General features: G+C 45.5%; 1 protein-coding gene across 1 annotated transcript in view; it reads left to right on the forward strand.

The window, feature by feature from the left end:
* Npas2 (neuronal PAS domain protein 2) overlaps positions 1 to 23,873 on the forward strand; it is a 185,566-nt gene that overhangs the window by 65,660 nt on the left and 96,033 nt on the right. Inside the window, exon 2 of the mRNA XM_032900982.1 lies at positions 9,458 to 9,511. Coding sequence (XP_032756873.1) covers positions 9,480 to 9,511 — 32 coding nt within the window. The 5' untranslated portion in view covers positions 9,458 to 9,479. The remainder of the gene's footprint in view (positions 1 to 9,457; positions 9,512 to 23,873) is intronic.

Consider the following 23,873-nt stretch of genomic DNA (forward strand, 5'->3'; position numbering starts at 1 on the left):
AAGAGGAGGAAGAAGAAGAGGAGGAGGAGGAGGGGGAGGAAGGGGGAGGAAGAGGAGGAGGGGGGAGGAGGAGGAAGAAGAGGAGGAAGGGAGGGGAAGAGGGGAGGGAGGAGGAGGAGGAGAGAGGAGGAGGAGGGAAGAAAGAGGAGGAGGAGGGAAGAGGAAGAGGAGGAGGGGAGGAAGAGGAGGAGGAAGGAGGAGGAGGAGGAGGAGGGGAGGAGGAGAGGAGGCAGCCAGTGCTAACTACTGGTGCTCTGTCTATCTTAGTGTGTGGTGTCAGATAGACCTGGACTGGAAGCCTGTGTTCTAGAAGGCTTTGTCCTGTTTCTAGCCATGGTCCTGTAGAAGAGGAGAGGATCCTAATGGTGCGTCCTCTTGACTGGAAGACAAGTTGTAGTCACATCAGTTACTGATGAAATCATCATACCCAGGAGCCAGTGAAAGCCACCACCAGACCAGAAGGGGAGAGGTTGAAGACACTGGATCCTAAATCCAGCTCACGCCCATGCTAACTCTACTGCCTCTGCCAGCCAGACGTTTACGCGAAACGTCCCGCATCTCGGTTAAATGTTACTGGAAACCCTGATATTAAGCCCCAAACGCAGTACCCCACTGTCCAAACTAGTTTGATTTCTTGTGCCCAAAGACATCTTGGTTCTCTTTTGTCCTCTTTGAAGCCTTACACACAATTTGGATGAAGTTTCCCAGACACAAAGGGATCTTCTGGAGCACAGTTACCTGGAGAGAGAAACAGAGCCCCACACCACTTGCAGATCCTTTGGCTTTGTCTTTGGCAGTGACTCCCAACAAAGGCTGTGTGTGACTCAGCCGCAGGGGTGAGTCACAAGCCTCCTGCCCCTCTTACTGATTTCCCTAGGCATCCATTGTCCACACCCTGGCCACATACTGTCACTCAAGACAGACCACAGTGTGGCTTGAAATCTTCATAAAAGGGGCCCCCTAGAGGGACTCTTCAGGGACGGAGAAGTAGGTGACAAAGGTTACAGGAACCCAGGAACTGTCACAACGGCCCTTCTGCCCGGATACTGCAACCATTTGTAGGTTGGAAACTCTTGTCTGACCAAAGATGTCATTGTAAGTTGACTTAATAACCCATTTTCTAACTTTCTCCATTCATTCCTTCACGGGCTATGTCATTGTTTCCCTGAACAATGAATCACTGTGCCCTTGGAAGAAGGCAACTATAAAAGAAAAACCGGAGTCACAAAAGGCAGATGAAGCCCCAGCCTTGGCCTCGTAGACACTTGGGGCAGAGATTCTGGTGGTCATGGGAGCTCTCAGGGGTCTGGCCATAGGCTCAGCCTGGACTCTCTATGAAGCCACAGGAAAAGCTCCTGAGAGGTGGCTTCTTGCGGCCAGTGCGGGACTGGACCAGAGTTGAGATCGAATCTGTCAGCCTGGCTCGTCCCCAGTTGGGGAATGTGCCAGAACATGAGAATTCCGTAACTGAAAGGAAGCTGGGGATTGTGGTGGCAGCTGCTGCCTCTCTGGTTTTTACTGCTCATTTCCTTTAGAAAAAAAAAAAACTACTTCCCTCCCTGCAGCCCCCCATCCCCAGTGAATGAATCACTGGTAACCCAAAGATGGATTGCCTGGAGAGGAAGAATCGCAAGGGGGAAGTAACTTCCTAGTTTCCCCAAATGATGAAGGGGCACATCCCCAGTTCATTAGCACCTGCCCTTCAAGGCCTGTTTATAACAGAAAAAAATAATGAGAAAAAAATCACTGCCAGTCTCCCGTGTACAAGGTACAGATGCTCACTGGAGACAGGAGGCCCTCACTGGGGCCTCCTGACAGGACAGAATGTTCACGAGAGATAAACCCAGCCAGCGGGGAGATGCGTGTGCTTAGTGGAGCCTGTTTTGATTTCAACTTGCTCTTGTTTCCAGTGTTTTGTTTTTCTTCCTCTTCTCGAACTTAATCCACCAGGTTCTGCTGGTGTGGTGGGGAGGAGAATTGGGTTTTTCCAGCTAACTTGGGACCTGTGATTCAAACCACCTCTCAGCCAATTTGAAAACATCATCATGGTTTTATTTTGTGAAAACATTGGCCTCACAACACAGTAGGCTGATGGTAGTCATTTCACGGAACGCTCATGAGGACACAGAGTGATCCATGGGGCCTACAGAGATGGCTCTAGTAATAACACGGGCACACACTGCTTGACCCTCAGCCTATTTTAGTAGATGAAGTTTTATTGGAACACAGCCGTGTTCCTAATGTATATGTGTTCGATGCCTGGTTTTACATGGCAATGAGTGTTGAGCAGTTACACAGACTATAGGGTCTGCTCCTAAACTATTTACCAGGAACCCACCCTAGCTTTAATTTAAAAAAAAATACTGTTCCAGCGGCTTTGTTTTAAAGGGTTTATAAGGAAACTCTTTTTTCTCTTGTTTTAATAAGATCACAGGCCTGTGACTTGTTCTGATAAATAAGATCACAAGCCTGTGACTTGGACAGGGTTTTAGGCTGACAAGAAAAGTCCTTGATCACAAAGGTTGAAGGAATCCTTTCTGTTCTGGGTCACAAGGGGACATGATGTGCTTTGACTGTAAATAAAGTTCATAACCTTGTTTGTGAGATTCTCAGGGAATTGTAGGTTTATGACTGGGAGGAACAGGTTAAGCCCAAAGGTCATATATGTTTCAGTCATAGGTATGGTTTTACTGCTATTTTAATATCTTTACCTGAGCATACTCTATTAGAAGAAGGGACATTGTCTTTGTGTTAGGCAGTCTTTACAGAAAATTCTTATCACTAATTTCGATCTCTTGGCTCTCAGAAGGTGGGAGACTTCACGTATTACTAGAATCTCAGTTGCCTCCTCCTGGCTGCCAGTCCCTGTGGTCTCTATTATTGGATGAGATGAACAGAGTAGTTTACAGCACAAACATGGTCTATTACACAGTGCAGAGGGGCCCTCTCAGGGTGAGAGAGTGGCCAGTGAGGAGCTGTCTAACAGGGCAGTAATGGTAGATAGAGATCATTGTATTGTTCTAATTTTAGGCAGGCTTTAGGCTAATCCTCAAGGATCTCAACTATCATGGAAGCCAGAAGAATGAAGGACACAGGAACACACAGCCCGCAGAATCAACTGAGCAAGGCTCATAGAGTCTCACAGAGACTAAACCAACCATCGGGGAGCCTGTCTGGGTCTGAGCTGGGTCCTCTGCACATATGTTATAGTTGTGTAGCTTGATGTACTTGTGGGATTTAAGTGGGAGCCGGGCGGTCTCTCACTCTTTGCCTGTTTTTGGGACTCTTTTCTTCCTCCTGGCTTGCCTCATCTAGTCTTGATATGAGGGTTAGTGCCTACTGCTATTTGTGGTTTGTTATATCATGTTCCAGTGATGTCCTTTGGAGGCCTGCTCTTTTCTGGTGGAAAATGAAGGAGGGGTAGATCTGGAGGAGAGAGCAGGTGTGGAGGGGACTGGGAGGAGGAAAGGGAGGGGAAACTAAGATCAGGGTGTAATATATGAGAGAAGAATGAAGACATAAATAACAAAAACAAAACCAATGCAAACACAAACCCAGCTGTCCTCCTGAGCTTGAGCACCAAAAAAACTCATGCACGCTCTTGGTCTGCCATCAATAAAAAGAACTTAAAACTTAAAAATAAGAGAATCCAGAACTAGAAAGCTTTACTGGGTAGTTGATTTAGACTAACTCTTAAGGGAGAGTACACTTGTATCTGTTTTTTACCAGAAAGCCACAGTCTATTTAGTAACCTAATGACCTTCTAAGCAGTCCAGACTCTCAGGAGCTCACCTAGGGCCTGCATCATTCTTTTGGTCAGAAATCAGTCCCTGGTTATATCTAACAAGCTACCTAATTCAAAGACTCCACATCTCCTTAATTTTACTCACACACTGCATTTGGTCTCTTCTGGAGACCCAAACATCAGCTGCTAGCCTCGGGCAGACCCTGTCACCTGTCTGTCTCACTGTGCACTCTTGCCTCACTGCTGCCTCACTGTGAGCTCCAAAGGCAAATGTGTGTGGCACCAGAAAACTCTCCTTTACCAGTCCCCAACGATTCAGAGCCAAAGCTCCAATCAACCGGGTAATAGATAAGTGGCTGTGAGAAAGAATGTTCCAGAGTCCTCAGGGCGGAAGTTTCACCTGGGTCATATAAATGTTATTTGGAGCCTCTCTGTGTAAAAGACATCTTCAGTCATCTCTGCCCCTGTTTATTGCTTCCTCACGAGTTCTATTCCAGCTCCTACTCCTTCCTAGCCTCCTGACAGCCTGTGGTGTGACCCTGCTATCATAAGTAGAGCCTCTCCTCCATTTCTCTGTGTGTGTGTGTATGTGTGTGTGTGTGTGTGTGTGTACATTGTTGACTGTGTGTGAGCATATGTACACACAATACACACATACCATTGATAGGTGAAGGCAATATTCCTTCTCCCAAGGACCCCCTCATCCGTGGCCCTACTTCCCACTGCTAACCCTCTAAGATCATTACTGATACTGGGCATAAGAGTGACTGTAGTTTTAAGGCTTTGTTGGTGCCAGGGACTATGCTGGGGTTTCTTGTAGATTCGCTAATCTCACCTACTAAGCACAGAAAGGGAGACCCTGCTGCCGTCTCCACTTCACAGATGGGAAACTAGGGCTGGGGCTTCTTCACACGTGCTGTGCGTGAGATCACATTAGCAGAGGCAGAGCCCGAGCTCCAGCTGGGCGGCTGACTGCCTTTCCCTTGGATGTAGGACAGAACCCGCCACTTGCTGCTGCTCTGCCATTAACTATTTTAGATCCCACATATGACTGAGCTCACATGCCCTTCTTTCCGAGTCTGGCTTATGCCACTTAAGATAATGTCCTTCTCCAGTCCTCAAACAGGACAAACGGCCAATTGGCAGGTATTTGGAAGAATGTTGAATGTCATTGATCACTAGAGAAACATGGTCTGAAAGAAAAAGATAGCCCCTGAGCCCTTCAGTCCAGGTAAAAACATGGTCAAGAAGCAGACGATGGCAAATGTGGAAGCAGATGTTGGGGGGAAAGCGCTTTGTGCCAACACAAGAAGCGGTAGAAGCAGGTACTTCCAGTTCAAAGAACTAGAACTGAAGTACCCAGGCATCGAGCAAGCTTACCACTTAGCACAAAATCAGGGACTTGGTGTCAATGTGTGAAATTAAAAGTTACTTCATTGATCTCTGATGGCGTTTGTCACCAAATCTGACAACCAAGACTCACACGGTAGAAGGAGAGAACCAACTCCTCAAATGTATTCTCTGACCTCCACATGGGCGTTGTGGTACACACACACACACACACACACTCACACACACTCACACACACTCACACACACTCACACACTCACACACACTCACACACTCACACACTCACACACACACACACACACACACACACACGGGGTGGGGAAGTGGAGACTGAGACTAAATAAAGCAATTAAAAATAAGTTAGTAAGTACCTTAGCCTTATTATTAAGACATCCATCCACAGGATGAGTCATAGTAACAACATAATGCTAGGGGAGACCACTTGACCTCTGGATCTTCCTCCCCAAGTGCACATGAGTGAATGTGTGCAGTTGACATGAGCCTGGCCTTAGTGTGTGCAGTTGACATGAGCATGGCCGTAATGTATGTTGTTGACACGAGGATGGCCATAGTGTGTGCTGTTGACATGAGAATGGCCATAGTGTGTGCAGTTGACATGAGCCTGGCCGTAGTGTGTGCAGTTGACATGAGCATGGCCTTGGTGTGTGCAGTTGACATGAGCATGGCCGTAGTTGACATATGGCCATAGTATGTGTTGACATGAGGATGGCCATAGTGCATGCAGTTGACATGATGTGTGCAGTTGGCATGAACATGGCCATAGTGTGTGCTGTTGACTTGAGCATGGCCACAGTGTGTGTTGTTGACCTGAGCATGGCCATGTCTAGGACCCCAAGAGAAATGGCAAAGCCTGCCCTCCTGCTCTGAGTGTGGATGTGGATAGTGCATACAGGAAACAGCCATTTATCTGTCTCCCTTCAGATGTTTACAGCCTGACAACTGTTCTATTCTCCTACTGAGACTTTCTCTCCTGAAGACAGCGAGACCTGTGTCCTTCTTCAGCTGATACAATAGCCATGCCTCCTTGTAGTTTTTCTTCAGGAGACAGGGCAAGAATGACCTCACTCCTTAAGTTCCCTTCTTGGTCTGACCCTTTGTCTGTCAAAGGCTGCTTCCAATGTGTGCCCTGTTCCTTCTCTGTTTGGAAAACATTTTCCTCTTGTTCTTACCTTTACTGTTGCCAACCCTGGTGGCTACACCATCTGACTTGGTTCCCTTTTGCCTGTGTGCCTTTGAGAATAGCCTCTTTATAAGTAAGTTCTCCTCTAAGTATCCTAGTGGCACGATCTGTCATCTGTGAAGTGAAGTCCCTGCTTCCCACACCTCATGACTCTGGTTATTTGGAGTCCTTTGCTTCCTTCTGTGTTCTGCTCTGATGGTTAATATCACCAATAGGCACTTCTCCAGCTCCACATAGAATTCTCTTTACTTCCAAACAGATTCTTCCTTCTCCTGGCCATTTTCTCCTCACAGTCTTTCTATGGTCTTGAGGGAAACTGCTGCTCAAAATTCCCCTCCTTGGAGATGATGTAGCTGAATAAACCAACTGTATCCCTCCTTTATCTCTTTAATGCAAACTTCTAAGGCTTTTTTTTCTTCTTCCCAAGTTCCTATTAGTCCTTTGACGAAATCCAAGTGTGCATTGACAGGTGAGCAGATGAACGAGGTGTACCATAGCTACAGTGTAACAATATGAGCTACAGCTATGGTGTGGCAATATTCAGCCTTTAAAAGGACCAAGATGCTGACACAAAGAACAATAATACTTTAGTATCTATAGTTGGCAGATTCATGGGGCCAGAAAGTAGAGTGATTTTGGCTTGGAACTGGGGTCAGTGGGGAATGGCAATATCGATGTTAGTTTTGAGGAGGACTGGAGTTTTGCTGATGGATGGTGGAGGTGGTTGCATGACAGCGCGAACAAACATGAAGCCACTACAGTTCGCTCACAAATGCTCAGAATGCCATGACTCATTGTGTGTACTTCACCGCAGTTTTTATAGTAAGAAAGTAATACATAGGAGAGACATGGAAAGTGACAGAGATGGCAAAGCCTTTGGAACAGGAGGTCCACTAAGATTCCTGAGCAGACGTTGCTTTTCAAGGGGAGCAGTTTGGCTGGCCAGGCTTCACTACCCAGAAGACTGGTAGCAGGGACTTGGGAGGGAGGGGAGGAAGAAGAAAAGAGCACAAGTCACTGGGGCTTTGTGGATTTAAATGGCTATAAATTCAGAAATGGAACCATCATTTAGTTGCCATTGGATGCCTAGTTTGTGGTGCATCATGCGGTTAGGATCTAGTACCTTAGGGTACTAGATGGGACCATAGGTGTCCCATCCCTCCTGTATATACAGGAGTTCTGTAGATACAGCTTAGTGGACGCTCATGCCTACCCTAGACACTCCCCACTGCCACCGCCTTTCACAGGACAGAACCCAGGTAGGACATCACTGAGTATATTTCCCCCAGTACCTTCCATCACGCCTTGAGCAGAGTCTGTCTGGAGAGTGTCGAATGCACACATGTGCAGGTGTGAAGCAGGTGTGAAGCAGGTGTGAAGCAGGTGTGAGGCAGGTGTGAAGCAGGTGTGAAGCAGGTGTGAAGCATGTGCTCATGTGGTGTGAACCTCAGGTGAGACATGGAGTCCCTCATGGGTCTACCCCTAAAACCGCCTGATAGGACCATGAGGATAAGCCGCCATGGCTGCAGAGTTCCTTGCCTCTTCTCTGGGTCAGGTATGTGCTTGTGCATGTAGACAAGCAAGGTCACAAGACAAAAGCACCTCAGTGAAAACTTCATGGAAGACTTGAAAGAAGCAGAGTAGCTGCTGGTGCACTTGCCAAGTGTTGTGGAGTTTAGATGTCTGGTGAGGAGCACACGATAAGGGTGAGCCTGGGGCCGATTCGTCATCCCCACTGTCCCCTCCCTAGCTCAGCACCTTTGCCGTCCCAGACACTGCCACCATCTGCGTCTAGTCCCCCAGTGGGCTCTGGTATGAGATTCCTGAGACTCTCCTTAACTGTTGGTGAAGCCAAGCAGGCAGGATAGTGGTGTGTGGTAGAAGAAACCAAGGACATGTGCTGCCCTGTGGAGAAACCCAGGGCTGTCCAAGGGTCGAAAGGGGAACTGCATCATTTGTCCCTGAGAGACACTGAACCCATGGCCTAAAGAGTAGAATTTCCAAGTGGCGAGCTAGGCCCTGGGGACTTGGGAACTACACGAACATTCCTGGACTGTTGTGTAATCTTCTACATCCATGAGCTGTAAGGGAAGGACTATGGTCACACTTCTTTGGGGCTGAGTCTCCTGGTCACATGTTAGAGAGAGGGTTTGTGTCTTGGGATGGACAGAGTCAAGTGCAGCATTCCTGGGACATCATGAGCATCCCACAAGAGGAGCTTGCTAGTGTCTGGTTTGAGATGGAGACACGGTTTCATGGAAAGGGACCCTGGAACAATTCCATGGAACCAGGAGACACTTCCATCTGGTTTTGAAAAATAATGGTTGTTTGCTTTAAAAAAAAAAAAAAAGACATACCCCAAGACTACAATGGATTTTTCATGAAGTTACTTCAACACCTGATGACCCATCACTCTGGTAATACCAAATACACTCACCTTTCAACTCACAGGCATCTGTCAATGTGGTCTAATACAAAATTCATAAAAAAATACCTGAGACATTATGAGGTGTGGTGCGTGTGTGTGTGTTACGTGGATGGGTGGATGTGCCTATTAGGCACATTTGGAGGCAGAGATTGATATATCTTTCCTCTATTGTTATCCACCTTCCTGCCACCTTCCTGTCCCTCATTGAACCTAGAGCTCACTGTTTCAGCTAGACTGGCTATCGAATGAGTCCCTAGGGTTCACTTCCTTGCACTCCCCAGTGTTGGTGTTTGGAGACACACTACCATGCTTGTGAATGCTAGAAATCCAAACTCAGATCCTCACACTTGCATGATAAGTGCTTGAGCCATCTCCCCAGCACCATCCTGAGAGTTTATTGCAATTTCATTTGATTGTGCAGTCTCAAAGAGGGTTGTTCCAACAGCGTGCTGCCCTGTCAGAAGGTTAGACATGCCTGTTCCTGACCCCTAATGGCATGAATGCTTGAATCAAAACATGTCTGTTTAAACTCACAGAGACAAGAACACTCTGGAGTCCTCAGTACGTTTTGGGCACGCGGCAGGCGGCTTGTAGCCTGTAAGGTCCAGAATCACTGGGTTGAGGGGTGTATATTTGATTAAGACCAAAGTAGTGACAACCATCAGGACCTGTAAGAAAGATCTAGAAGCAGGCCGCAACCAACAGGTTCTTTTTTTTCTGTTTTGTTTACCAGGCAAAACTGCATAGAAACTCTAATGGACGAAGATGAGAAGGATAGAGCAAAGAGGTAAGTGGGAACCGTCCCCGCCCACCACACGGAGCACGTGACACTTACGCTCTCTTAAACTCAGCATGACGGGCAACTGTGGGGTATGGCTACACACTCTCCCCCTGAAATGTTTCACAATGGTTTTTAACATTCGCACCTCACCAGTGACGTTGTCATTGTGTAAGACCTGCCAAGAAGTCTATGCTTTTAGTGTGCCTATGGGTTACCCAGTTGACAATGGTCTTTATTCAGAGGCCTCCAGTTTCTGCTTTTATAGGATAGGTGCTGTTCAGCAAGGCAGGCTTATGGGAACTGCACCAGCCTATGTTCAAGCCCTGGTGGTGGTGTCGGGGGGGGGGGGAGCGCGGGACAGCAAGCGCATTATTGTTACCATACTATTACTCTGTCCACATTCAACTGTGGCTAAGTGAGCAGTTGCTGAACACTGTCTTCACATCAGCTCAGTTTCTTCATCTGTGAAGCAGCGGTACTGCAACTCCTTGTACCACGGTTGAATAGTCAGGATTTACTAGCCTGGTAGCTGTGACGTTGAAGCACCTACAGCCCTGCCTACCTCTATTCCTTTCTGGGTGTTCACCAAATACCTATTGCGTTCAAGGTAGTCATGAAGCTGGGGTCGAAGGTCAAAAGTGTCCATCGATGTGACACAACCCACCCCAGTGCACGATTGGCATGCAAAACTAGGTGAACTAAGAAAGCAAGGGTGAGGAAGAGAACTCGGTCCCCTCGGGATGCACACATAGGTGACGAGCGATTGGGCTCACTGCAGACAGTGCAGCAGCAGAGAGAAGCAGGATGCTATCAGGGGAACATTCGTTACAGACCCACAGACAAGCCTTTCCCCTCTGATCTCATTTCTACACCGTATGGGGCAGGTACTCTGCCCTCTACTGTAGACCCCTCATGGACTCATGGAGCTGAAGAACATGCCCACTTCCCTCCATAGAGCCTCGAGATTGATTTGCAAACAGTTGAGTCCCCAGAGATCACCCATTGTGGTGCCCACCTCTACTGCAACTCTCCCATGAGGTAAAAGCCATTCTCAAAGTTGTTCAGTCTGAATCTTCAAGAATAAGGGAGTCCATGCTGTTTTAACTTCTCTTTGTATTTATATTAGCGAAAGGTCAGTGCGTTAGCTGGCAGCTTAGATGCAGTGCGGAGTGAGCAGTAGGAAGTGGCTGGCCAGTGTCACCTTCAATCTTACGTTATGTGTCTTGAAGCCAGGACTCAGGGAAGAACCTAAGTCTCGCACACATGAGGTGACTTTACATTTCTTTCCACTCTTCCACAAGCACAAACATCTGCAAAAGCAGTCACCAAGGAGGCCCGTAACTCTTGAGTTTATTCTGAAGCAACAAGCTCTAGGCCCTTTGGTCCTGGGAAGCACAGCCTCCCTCTGGAAATGCTTCCCAATCCTTAAGTCACAAGCTGTAAGGTTGGCAAAGTCTGCTTGTGTCCCTCAAACCAGCAGGAATCAACTCGACTGTGGTGGCAATTCTGGAATTCAGGGTTCTGTGATTTGCCCTGTGCTCTAGCAGAGGCTTGGGTTTGCCAACTGGAGATAGTTTCTGCAATTGTGGGACTTCGGGGAATATTTCGGAGGGTTATATTAATGCTAGGGGTTTCATAGGCCAGACGGGTGGTTGCTGGTCGTTCTGGCCTGCTGGTTGTGGTTTGATACAGTCATGCTCAAAGAAAAACAAAAGGAAAGAAATTAGATTTGGGGATCTCTCTCTCTCTCTCTCTCTCTCTCTCTCTCTCTCTCTCTCTCTCTCTCTTTTCCTTCCATCTTTCTTTCCCTTCTATCTAGTGATTGGGGGGTGGAATGGAATGAGGAGGGGAATAAAGGGTGGGAAAAAGAAGAACCCACCAATTAGTGAAGACCGGCTACCCTCAACCAGACTGGCTGTGCACACTCTTGCCCGTTCTCCCATGGGCAGGCTTATCTCGCAGACAGGCTGGCTTTCCGCTCTTCCTCTGGAGGGCTTTGCTGTTTGGGCTCCTGCAGGTGAGCTAGGTACTGGATAGCGGTCTGTGCGATCCCATGTGGCTGTTCTCACCTGCAGCATGACATATAGCCCATCTCTCTCAGGGCATATTTTCGGGAGCCTTCCTAAGGAGTAGGGGAATAACAAACTAACTAGACGTCTTGGCACACGTTTCAAAACCTCTAGTTTTGCAGATTTGGGGGCAGCAAGGCGGGAAGTCATTTCTTTAGCCCACCTGGAGGCCCTGGAAGGATTTCTTCGTTCACAAGATATTCTTGGGAGATTAGGAATGCTTGTTAGCTGGAGATCACAGTCCTCCTGGTCACAAAACAAAGACAAAACCTTACTTTACGTGACTTGAGGCTTTCAGAGCTTTGGAGACTGCATGATGCCTTCGGGTTGACTGAAGGCTCACATACTCTGAAAAGGATGTGACTCCACTCTCTGAATTTCACTCTGAATTTCCGTGTAAATCCAGCGGTTGTTAAGTATCTATCCCCTGTTCCGGACCCTCTCCTTCTTTAGGGAAGAGTTAAAATGTAACCTTTGTATTCAAAAGGTCCAAAGAAAAGGGGTGTGGTTGAGGGATGTGAGGTCCCCAGATAATGAAGTTCCCACTTTACCATTTTGTCTTGTGTACATGTACATCTGCGCACATGCGTGTGTGTGTGTGTGTGTGTGTGTGTGTATCCTTAGACAGGCCACTAAACCACTTTTAACCTCAGGTTCACATCCTGTGAAATGGGTTGCCAACAGTCACAGCCTAATTCTGAGACAGTCGCAGGTACTCAGTGTGTATATGCACAGCTCAGCATCCATGGTGCCAATGAGACAGCTGAGGTGTGTGGGTCCCTTGGCAAATCTGAGCACTTGACCTACAGATCATCTCTCATTCTCCTGGAATCCCTGTAAAGTGGGCTATTACTGTTCTTACTTTACAGTAGAGAAACCCTAGGTCCTGAGACTGCCCACCAGTAGCCAGGGGGATCAAATCTCAATACCCCTGACCCCTCCCCATACTCATAAGTAGAAGCTGCTCCTTCCCTTTGCTTTGTGCTCAGGGGACTGGGGCAGTAAGTTCTGGCTGTTACTTTGCTCAGAGCACCCAAGATTCTACAGCTTTTCTGTGTCATACAACTGGTTTGCTTCACTTGCTGCTAAGGAACACTGAATTTTCCCTTCATCCTCTGTCCTGGTATTGAAGAAATAAGTGGTCTCCTCTTGCCATTTGGCTAGAAAGTTGTTTCTATAAGCCCAGGCATTTAGTTGAGGTGAGCAGAGTGGGAGAGGGATATGGCTTTGCTGCATCTTATTCAAGAAAATCAAGAATGTCCGGAAAGATTAGCTGCTGGTTCAGGGTTCTCAGGAGAGGGATCTTTGGATCTGAAATGTGAGCTGAACTCTTGTTTCTTCTTTGACCCTAGACCTTAGTCTCAGTATGATTTGGGCAAGGGGAAAGCATTCAAACTGGACACAGCACCAAGGTAGCCATGTGTGAGGGAAAGGGTCAGCCATTCCCTGGTGTGCTGCTTCTTCTCACTTCCCATGTGGAAGAGAAGATGTGGCCCAATGACTAACACCATGTAGTGGTTTGAATAGGTTGGCCCCCATAGACTCCTGGGTTTGAATGCTTGCTTGGTCCAAAGAGTGGCACTATCAGGATGTATTCCTTGTTAGAGGAAGTGTGTCACCGGGGGTAGTCTTTGAGACCCTCCTCCTAGCTGCCTGGAAGACAGTTTTCTCCAGGTCGCCCTTGGAACAAGATGTAGAACCCTCAGCTCCTTCCCCAGCATCATGCCTCCCTGGATGCTGCCATGTTTCTCACCTTTGTGATAATCGACTAAACCCCTGAACCTGTAAGCCAGCCCCTATTAAATGGTGTCTTTATAAGACTTGCCTTGGTCACGGTGTCTGCTCACAGCAGTAAAACCCTAAGACAAACCTTCTCGTTTTCATTACCTGAGTAATACAGTAAGCAACTGAATGTCAGGGCAGAAGGCACACAGCGTTATCCTCCCTTCAGAGGGCACCTGGCGGGGAGCAATCATGGCAACAGACATAAAGGAGAAAGCAGAGCCCACAGTGTGTGAGGCAAAGCCAGGAGAGCAACCAGATGTGTGAGCTCGGCCTTCTCGCCAACTGCTTTTGCTCAGGCTGATCTTGTTCCATTTATATGATTCCGTTGGCCATAATTAACATAGGTCTGGATGGAAAGTCTCACGGGCGATGGTTGCAGCCAGCATGGAAGACTCGGGGTCCACCCGTGCTTGCAGAGTGTCAGCCTGCAGGCATCGTGCAGAACGCAAGAGCCCAGCCCTGAGCTCTGTGCAGTTGCTCCAGTTGGACCTCCGATGCTAATTTTGCTGTGATTCCCTATCCTAGGCTTTGGGCTTGGTTTTATGTATATGACCATAAGTTCCATCGTGGGTTAAAAAAAATGACAGTAAGCCATTGTCGAGGGTTCCTCTGTTTATTTGGATGGTGATTAAGGCAGCGGCAGCAGCAGGCATCGCAAGAACAGGGCGGTAACAGGACACGGGATTCATTAATATTACCCTGTAATTTCCAGATGAGTGATTCTGTCCTCAAAACAAAGGGAAAAGTGGAGCTGTGCTTGCAGGCAGAATGCTAATTCTTCCCGTGGCCCAGTAACAGCCGAGTGGAAAGGGGGGCTCCCTCGTCTGGGGTCTTTCATCTCCTACCTTGCTGGGTTCTGTTCTTTTGACTAAAGAGGACTGTCATCAGAAATGTGGACCTGAATGGTTTGTAAACCTGGGGCTGTCTTGGCTCCGGGAAACCCAGAATCTCTCTGGGGCATCTGAGGTAAAGAATAATTTATTTAAAAGCAAGCTCGGTGAACTCAATGAACAGCCAACTAATCAAGGGTGGCCAGAAGTCCACCTTCTTGAACAGAGCATCTTTCTTTGGGCAAGGCCATTCCCTTCAGGACTCTAGTGACAAGCTGCTAAGGACCAGAGCCCAGTTAAATGAGGCCTGTTTGAGTGTTAACTAAGAGTCACTATGAAATTAGGCCGGCTTCCCGTCGGGACCCAGACGATATTTCTGAAAATGGTGGTTAAGAGGAAAGATATCCCTGTACCACCTCAGGAGGGGAGAAATGGCCCCGAAGCCACTCCAGATTGCCAGCCAAACCTGCAGAGAAGTCATAGTGAATTCTCAAACGTCACCGCAGGTGGCTCCAACCCGACCTATCTTGCCGCACATGGACTCTGCCCTAAAACCCAGATAACATTTTCTTCCACAAACTTCTTAAGCCTATGAGCTGAGTGATGCCCCTCCTCCCCCAAATCTCTCTCCAAAAGAATACAGCCTGAGTTACAGAATGCAGTGTGTGTCTGTCACAGGGCCCAGGGCAGCAAGTCATGGGAACCACACCGACCTTAGCGGGCCTTTCTTTCTGTTTGAGTTACCCACAATGTGTTTGGGGGAGTACTCTCCGGAAATACTTCCCAAAACAAGTTTAGGCCATGCCATAAAAGATGCTAAAACGTCCTCTAGCAACCAAGAATTGAAATTCATTTACCTACAATTCTTCCATTAAATCTTAACCTAGGGGAAAAATTACAGCAGAACACAAAATTAGCTGTTCTGCCCATGCACCCTCCTCTCTCCATAAATAACTCCAACTAAAGGCCCTTTGACCCACATTGTCTTAGCAGCAGATACATTGACTTAATTGCAACCCTTTCTGTGTATATGAACGCTATAAAAATAGCCTTTGAAAAATATCAAAATATCTAAAGACCCCTTATAATGCCACTACTTTGACGGCTGCCTTTAGACTTTATCTAGGTACATGTACACAGTCATCATGTGGGTATGCATTTGTCGTGTGCACACATGTGGTTGCTTGTATACGGAGGCCAGAGGTTAGCAATGGATGTTTTTCTTGTTGCTTTCTATCTTACTTTATGAGGCAAGGTCTCTCACTGAACCTAGAGCTCTCTGACCAGCAAGTCCCAGACATCCTCCTGTCTCCCCTCTCCACATGTTCACAAATGTTCACTGACTTTTATGTGGGTGCTGTGGACCCAGACTCAAGTCCCTGTGTTTGCACAGCAACTTTACCCACTAAGCCAAACCCCGCCAAGCCTCAGATGGCCGTATTGAATGTTCGAGTGCATTTAGCGTCAAGTCTTCCCTAGTATTTGCTCTGGTTTTAGCAGGACTGTGCACCAGGTTTTTGTTAATACAGATCAACATGTTCAGTTCACTCTTCCAGAAAGCCCATCTCTCACGGACAGGGCAGTATTCATGTGAGGGATGTTTCAAATTTATTTCATGCCTGGGAGCCTCACATGTCCAGCTCCATCTGTCTTTGGGTGTTGCCTGCAAATACCTAATTGATATCTTTCCTTTTTTTTTACTCTCTTTCCTGATTTCTCTGTAGCCATGGCTGTCCTGGAATATATCTTTCAATTCTAAAATAAATAAATAAATAAATAAATAAATAAATAAATAACTCTCCTCCTGCAGCTGTAACCCACACACACCCCATGCCCCTCCCCCGATTTCAGGGTCTGTGGAGCCTAGAAAAGAGAGCTGAGTCTGTTCCCAATGCTTCCTATGCCGGTTTAGTTTCCTTAGCTTATAGAACTTGTGTCTGGGAGGCCTGCTCTTGAGGGAGGAAGCTCTTAGACAGGTAAAGTGTGGCAGGATATCCCACTATAGATGGATCTTGAAGGGTAAGTGTGTTGATATCCACTAAGGAATGGAAGCTGGGGAGGAAGAAGGAAGGGGAGAAAAGGGGAGGGCGGGAGGGGGGAGAGAGACAGATATCTTGGAATAGTTTACCAAGAGGAGGCACACATTTTAATTTTTCCTGTATCTTCTGTCTGACTGATTTGTGGTTCTGGCCCATCTGCATGGCCTGTTGTGTATTCCTAATGTCCCTTTTGCCTGTCAGCGTAAGCCTGGGTTGCCTGTCCTTAACAAATGGCTTTGTGCTGTATTTGTTTGTTGAATGGTACATGAAGCATAGAACAGGAGATGAATGAGGACTTTTGCTTTCCAAAAGGCATCAGAAGATTTTTACAAGGAAAGAAGTTACTTTACTAATCCCAACTGACCCAGAGTTACTCTCAAAACTACAAACAGACGTTATCAACCTATATCCACATGTTGCCCTTAACATTTATGGGGCATCTGTTTTGTTTAAAGTTGCTTTTAACCTGTTGGCTGCATTAAGCGAGTTATTACCACAACACACAGCGGCACATATAAATTATTCTGGGTCAGGGGTGTGGAAGGGTAGCTAATTTAAGATGAAAGCTGTACATTAGCTCAGCTTGTGAAAGCTGATTGCACAGGAAATCCAAGGCACAGTAAGGTTGATTACATTGCTCTCTTAAAGGCAGGTTAGACTTAAATAGGCTGAGTACACAGTGGGCAACGGATTAAGTACATCGTCTTGGATGATCTCAGGGCATATTATTAACTCATCCGTGAGGTCTGCAAAAGTTTAGTCTTGGAAGGTATCCAAGATATTAAAACACATCAATGCGTATATATTTTAGAAATTAACTATTCTTGCTATTTATTTTATTCTTTTTGAGGAAAGGGTCTCATGTAGCACAGGCTGGCTTCCTCAGACTCGTTAGGTAACCACCACCTCCCAAATGGTCAGATCAAAGGTGTGTGTCACCATCTATCTAGCTTAGCATTAACTATTCTTCCTATGTCCCTGCACAAAGACCCCAAAATATAAGGGATTGAAGCCATGCCACACACCTCAAGGGTCTAAGCCTAACTTAGATCCGAGGTTATACATCCAGGGAACTTGCGTGTTCGTAGATGCTTTATCATGACTGCTTACTAGGGATGTATTATCAACGTTACCTCAAACCAGATTGTCACAGAACTGGCATGGAAAGACAGGAACGCTTGGCTTACCTGCCCATCTCTTAGTGCAAATGCCACCAGAAATGTGTTTCCTGAGAGTCTCCCATAACTACTGACCAAGTCACCCCTTCAAGAAGGCCTTCAGACTCCCCAGTGCCAGGCTCACCAAGTCTCTGCTCCAACCCTTTGCTTCCCATGGGTCTTTTATAGACTCTTTTTATAAAAATGTGTTGTGGGTTGTTGATTCTGGTGAGGCTTAGTCAATTCTTCTCTGGTGTCCCTCACACCCATCACAATTGAACCTGGTCAAACGCATGGGCCAGCTCTTTAAGGTCTGCAGAGAGCAATTGGCATGCCGGAGCGAGGAGGTAGCTCTTTTGGAAGTCCCAGCATTTGGTTCAGCTTTGTTTGCCCTCCAGTTTTTCCTGTCCTAGATTCGAGGCAGACCCAGTCCAGAAGCAGGTTCCGGGAACAGAGAGGCTTTCTAACACAACAGGGTTTCCTGATGCTCAGGTGCAGTGAGATAATCCTGAGCTATCCTGTTCTTAACCCACTTCTTCCCACCCTGAAGGCATTCGTCTGCTGTGGCAGCCTCAGTAGTAGCAGGAGCTATGGGAATGCACAGGGTGCTGACAAACAGGAGCCTCTTCTTTCCAGTCAGAGGAGCTGTCGGATGGCTGGAACCCTGATGGTTTTCTCACCCTCTCTGTTTCCCTACTGCTTGGCCCCAAATACAGACGCCAGTGTAGGAGGTCTGAGGCAGAGTAGAATAAGCAAGGAGCCAACGTTTTAAGCAAAAGAATGAATGGGCAGAGCTCTTGGAAGGAGTAAAATGACCCTAAATTTGGCTGTAAGTTTCTGGGCTTGTTGTTCCCCAAGCTTGATGGCACCCCATAGACTCTCACATCATAGCTTCGCGATAGATCTACACCTGGAATCCAAGACTAGCCACGTGGGGCTGATCTGAAAAGTGGTGTGGAATTCTCACCAGAAATCACAGAAACGTGTTTTAAATGTCAATTAAATTGTTAATCCCAAATGCTACATCCAATGAAAATGAAAATGTCCAAGAAAGGAGACCAGGTTCTCAAGAGACCCACCAGGGAAGAGCTGCTAAAGAATGGCCAACAGGAAGGGATATTGTTAGACAGAGACAAGTGGGGGGGGGGGGATAGAGGATGGAAATGGCAGCTGACCGGAGACACGGGATGATGTCTGACACATTAAAGCAACACAGTCTCCTAGCTTATTGGCACTCAGCATCAGTCCGCAGAGTACATAAAGATACACTACAGATACACTGTAAACTGAGAAAGCAACAAAGAGCAACACATGGAGTAAAATTGTACACACACTACACAGGTGCTGAAAAGGTACATTTCTATTGTACAGTCCCCAGAGTTTTTGCTACACGTGTTACAAAGAAATATGAAGGAAAGTCAGATGAATTAACTGTAAAATGCTAAAAAAAAAAAGTTTTATAATCCAAAAGAAGACAGAAAAGACTAGCAGGAACAACAACCAAAAAGAATGAGTGAACAAACAGAAAGCAGGTTGTAGAATGATATCTTTTTTTTTTTTTTTTTTTTTTTTTTATTAACTTGAGTATTTCTTATGTACATTTGAAAGTGTTATTCCCTTTCCCGGTTTCCGGCAAACATCCTTCCCTCCCCCTCCTTATGGGTGTTCCCCTCCCCACCCTCCCCCATTGCCGCCCTCCCCCGACAGTCTAGTTCACTGGGGGTTCAGTCTTAGCAGGACCCAGGGCTTCCCCTTCCACTGGTGCTCTTACTAGGATATTCATTGCTACCCACGAGGTCAGAGTCCAGGGTCAGTCCATGTATAGTCTTTAGGTAGTGGCTTAGTCCCTGGAAGCTCTGGTTGCTTGGCATTGTTGTACATATGGGGTCTCAAGCCCCTTCAAGCTCTTCCAGTTCATTCTCTGATTCCTTCAACGGGGTCCCGTTCTCAGTTCAGTGGTTTGCTGCTGGCATTCGCCTCTGTATTTGCTGTATTCTGGCTGTGTCTCTCAGGAGCTATCTACATCCGGCTCCTGTCGGTCTGCACTTCTTTGCTTCATCCATCTTGTCTAATTGGGTGGCTCTATAAGTATGGGCCACATGTGGGGCAGGCTCTGAATGGGTGTTCCTTCAGTCTCTGTTTTAATCTTTGCCTCTCTCTTCCCTGCCAAGGGTATTCTTGTTCCCCTTTTAAAGAAGGAGTGAAGCCTTCACATTTTGATCATCCGTCTTGAGTTTCATTTGTTCTAGGCAACTAGGGTAATTCAAGCATTTGGGCTAATAGCCACTTATCAGTGAGTGCATACCATGTATGTCTTTCTGTGATTGGGTTAGCTCACTCAGGATGATATTTTCCAGGTCCAACCATTTGCCTCACTTAATTTCATAAAGTCGTTGTTTTTGATAGCTGAGTAATATTCCATTGTGTAGATGTACCACATTTTCTGTATCCATTCCTCTGTTGAAGGGCATCTGGGTTCTTTCCAGCTTCTGGCTATTATAAATAAGGCTGCGATGAACATAGTGGAGCACGTGTCTTTTTTGTATGTTGGGGCATCTTTTGGGTATATGCCCAAGAGAGATATAGCTGGATCCTCAGGCAGTTCAATGTCCAATTTTCTGAGAAACCTCCAGACTGATTTCCAGAATGGTTGTACCAGTCTGCAACCCCACCAACAATGGAGGAGTGTTCCTCTTTCTCCACATCCTCGCCAGCATTTGCTGTCACCTGAGTTTTTGATCTTAGCCATTCTCACTGGTGTGAGGTGAAATCTCAGGGTTGTTTTGATTTGCATTTCCCTGATGACTAAAGATGTTGAACATTTCTTTAGGTGTTTCTCAGCCATTCGGCATTCCTCAGCTGTGAATTCTTTGTTTAGCTCTGAACCCCATTTTTTAATAGGGTTATTTATCTCCCTGCGGTCTAACTTTTTGAGTTCTTTGTATATTTTGGATATAAGGCCTCTATCTGTTGTAGGATTGGTAAAGATCTTTTCCCAATCTGTTGGTTGCCGTTTTGTCCTGACCACAGTATCCTTTGCCTTACAGAAGCTTTGTAGTTTTATGAGATCCCATTTGTCGATTCTTGATCTTAGAGCATAAGCCATTGGTGTTTTGTTCAGGAAATTTTTTCCAGTGCCCATGTGTTCCAGATGCTTCCCTAGTTTTTCTTCTATTAGTTTGAGTGTGTCTGGTTTGATGTGGAGGTCCTTGATCCACTTGGACTTAAGCTTTGTACAGGGTGATAAGCATGGATCGATCTGCATTCTTCTACATGTTGACCTCCAGTTGAACCAGCACCATTTGCTGAAAATGCTATCTTTTTTCCATTGGATGGTTTGGGCTCCTTTGTCAAAAAATCAAGTGACCATAGGTGTGTGGGTTCATTTCTGGGTCTTCAATTCTATTCCATTGGTCTATCTGTCTGTCTCTGTACCAATACCATGCAGTTTTTATCACTATTGCTCTGTAATACTGCTTGAGTTCAGGGATAGCGATTCCCCCTGGAGTCCTTTTATTGTTGAGGATAGTTTTAGCTATCCTGGGTTTTTTGTTATTCCAGATGAATTTGCAAATTGTTCTGTCTAACTCTTTGAAGAATTGGATTGGTATTTTGATGGGGATTGCATTGAATCTGTAGATCGCTTTTGGTAAAATGGCCATTTTTACTATATTAATCCTGCCAATCCATGAGCATGGGAGATCTTTCCATCTTCTGAGGTCTTCTTCAATTTCTTTCTTCAGAGTCTTGAAGTTCTTGTTGTACAAATCTTTTACTTGCTTGGTTAAAGTCACACCGAGGTACTTTATATTATTTGGGTCTATTATGAAGGGTGTCGTTTCCCTAATTTCTTTTCTCGGCTTGTTTCTCTTTTTTGTGTAGAGGAAGGCTACTGATTTATTTGAGTTAATTTTATACCCAGCCACTTTGCTGAAGTTGTTTATCAGCTTTAGTAGTTCTCTGGTGGAACTTTTGGGATCACTTAAATATACTATCATATCATCTGCAAATAGTGATATTTTGACTTCTTCTTTTCGATCTGTATCCCTTGACCTCCTTTTTGTTGTCTGATTGCTCTGGCTAGAACTTCAAGAACTATATTGAACAAGTAGGGAGAGAGTGGGCAGCCTTGTCTAGTCCCTGATTTTAGTGGGATTGCTTCAAGTTTCTCTCCATTTAGTTTAATGTTAGCAACTGGTTTGCTGTATATGGCTTTTACTATATTTAGGTATGGGCCTTGGATTCCTATTCTTTCCAGGACTTTTATCATGAAGGGGTGTTGAATTTTGTCAAATGCTTTCTCAGCATCTAATGAAAGGATCATGTGGTTTTGTTCTTTCAGTTTGTTTATATAATGGATCACGTTGATGGTTTTCCGTATATTAAACCATCCCTGCATGCCTGGGATGAAGCCTACTTGATCATGGTGGATGATTGTTTTGATGTGCTCTTGGATTCGGTTTGCCAGAATTTTGTTGAGTATTTTTGCGTCAGTGTTCATAAGGGAAATTGGTCTGAAGTTCTCTTTCTTTGTTGGGTCTTTGTGTGGTTTAGGCATAAGAGTAATTGTGGCTTCATAGAAGGAGTTCGGTAGTTCTCCATCTGTTTCAATTTTGTGGAATAGTTTGAATAATATTGGTACGAGGTCTTCTATGAAGGTCTGATAGAATTCTGCACTAAACCCGTCTGGACCTGGGCTCTTTTTGGTTGGGAGACCTTTAATGACTTCTTCTATTTCCTTAGGAGTTATGGGGTTGTTTAACTGGTTTATCTGTTCCTGATTTAACTTCGGTACCTGGTATCTGTCTAGGAAATTGTCCATTTCCTGCAGATTTTCAAGTTTTGTTGAGTATAAGCTTTTATAGTAAGATCTGATGATTTTTTGAATTTCCTCTGAATCTGTAGTTATGTCTCCCTTTTCATTTCTGATTTTGTTAATTTGGACACGCTCTCTGTGTCCTCTCATTAGTCTGGCTAAGGGTTTATCTATCTTGTTGATTTTTCTCAAAGAACCAACTTTTGGTTCTGTTGATTCTTTCTATGGTCCTTTTTGTTTCTACTTGGTTGATTTCAGCTCTGAGTTTGATTATTTCCTGCCTTCTACTCCTCCTGGGTGTATTTGCTTCTTTTTTTGTTCTAGAGCTTTTTAGGTGTGCTGTCAAGCTGCTGACATATGCTCTTTCCTGTTTCTTTTCTGCAGGCACTCAAGCGCTATGAGTTTTCCTCTTAGCACAGCTTTCATTGTGTCCCATAAGTTTGGGTATGTTGTACCTTCATTTTCATTAAATTCTAAAAAGTTTTTAATTTCTTTCTTTATTTCTTCCTTGACCAGGTTATCATTGAGTAGAGCATTGTTCAATTTCCCACGTATATGTGGGCATTCTTCCATTATTGTTATTGAAGACCAGTTTTAGGCCGTGGTGGTCCGATAGCATGCATGGGATTATTTCTATCTTTCTGTACCTGTTGAGGCCCGTTTTTTGACCAATTATATGGTCAATTTTGGAGAAAGTACCATGAGGAGCTGAGAAGAAGGTATATCCTTTTGCATTAGGGTAGAAACGTTCTATAAATATCCGTTAAGTCCATTTGGCTCATGACTTCTCTTAGTCTGTCTACGTCTCTGTTTAATTTCTGTTTCCATGATCTGTCCATTGATGAGAGTGGGGTGTTGAAGTCTCCTACTATTATTGTGTGAGGTGCAATGTGTGTTTTGAGCTTTAGTAAGGTTTCTTTTACGTATGTAGGTGCCCTTGTATTTGGGGCATAGATATTTAGGATTGAGAGTTCATCTTGGTGGATTTTTCCTTTGATAAATATAAAGTGTCCTTCCTTATCTTTTTTGATGACTTTTAGTTGAAAATTGACTTTATTTGATATTAGAATGGCTACTCCAGCTTGCTTCTTCCAACCATTTGCCTGGAAAGTTGTTTTCCAGCCTTTCACTCTGAGGTAGTGTCTGTCTTTGTCTCTGAGGTGTGTTTCCTGTAGGCAGCAGAATGCAGGGTCCTCGTTGCGTATCCAGTTTGTTAATCTATGTCTTTTTATTGGGGAGTTGAGGCCATTGATGTTGAGAGATATTAAGGAATAGTGATTATTGCTTCCTGTTATATTCATACTTGGATGTGTTATGTTTGTGTGCTTTTCTTCTCTTTGTTTTGTTGCCAAGACGATTAGTTTCTTGCCTCTTCTTGGGTATAGCTTGCCTCCTTATGTTGGGCTTTACCATTTATTATCCTTTGTAGCGCTGGATTTGTAGAAAGATATTGTGTAAATTTGGTTTTGTCATGGAATATCTTGGTTTCTCCATCTATGTTAATTGAGAGTTTTGCAGGATACAGTAGCCTGGGCTGGCATTTGTGTTCTCTTAGGTCTGAATGACATCAGTCCAGGATCTTCTGGCCTTCATAGTTTCTGGCGAAAAGTCTGGTGTGATTCTGATAGGTCTGCCTTTATATGTTACTTGACCTTTTCCCTTACAGCTTTTA

The sequence above is a fragment of the Rattus rattus genome, chromosome 4 (genome assembly GCF_011064425.1).
Source record: "Rattus rattus isolate New Zealand chromosome 4, Rrattus_CSIRO_v1, whole genome shotgun sequence".
Taxonomy (NCBI): domain Eukaryota; kingdom Metazoa; phylum Chordata; class Mammalia; order Rodentia; family Muridae; genus Rattus; species Rattus rattus.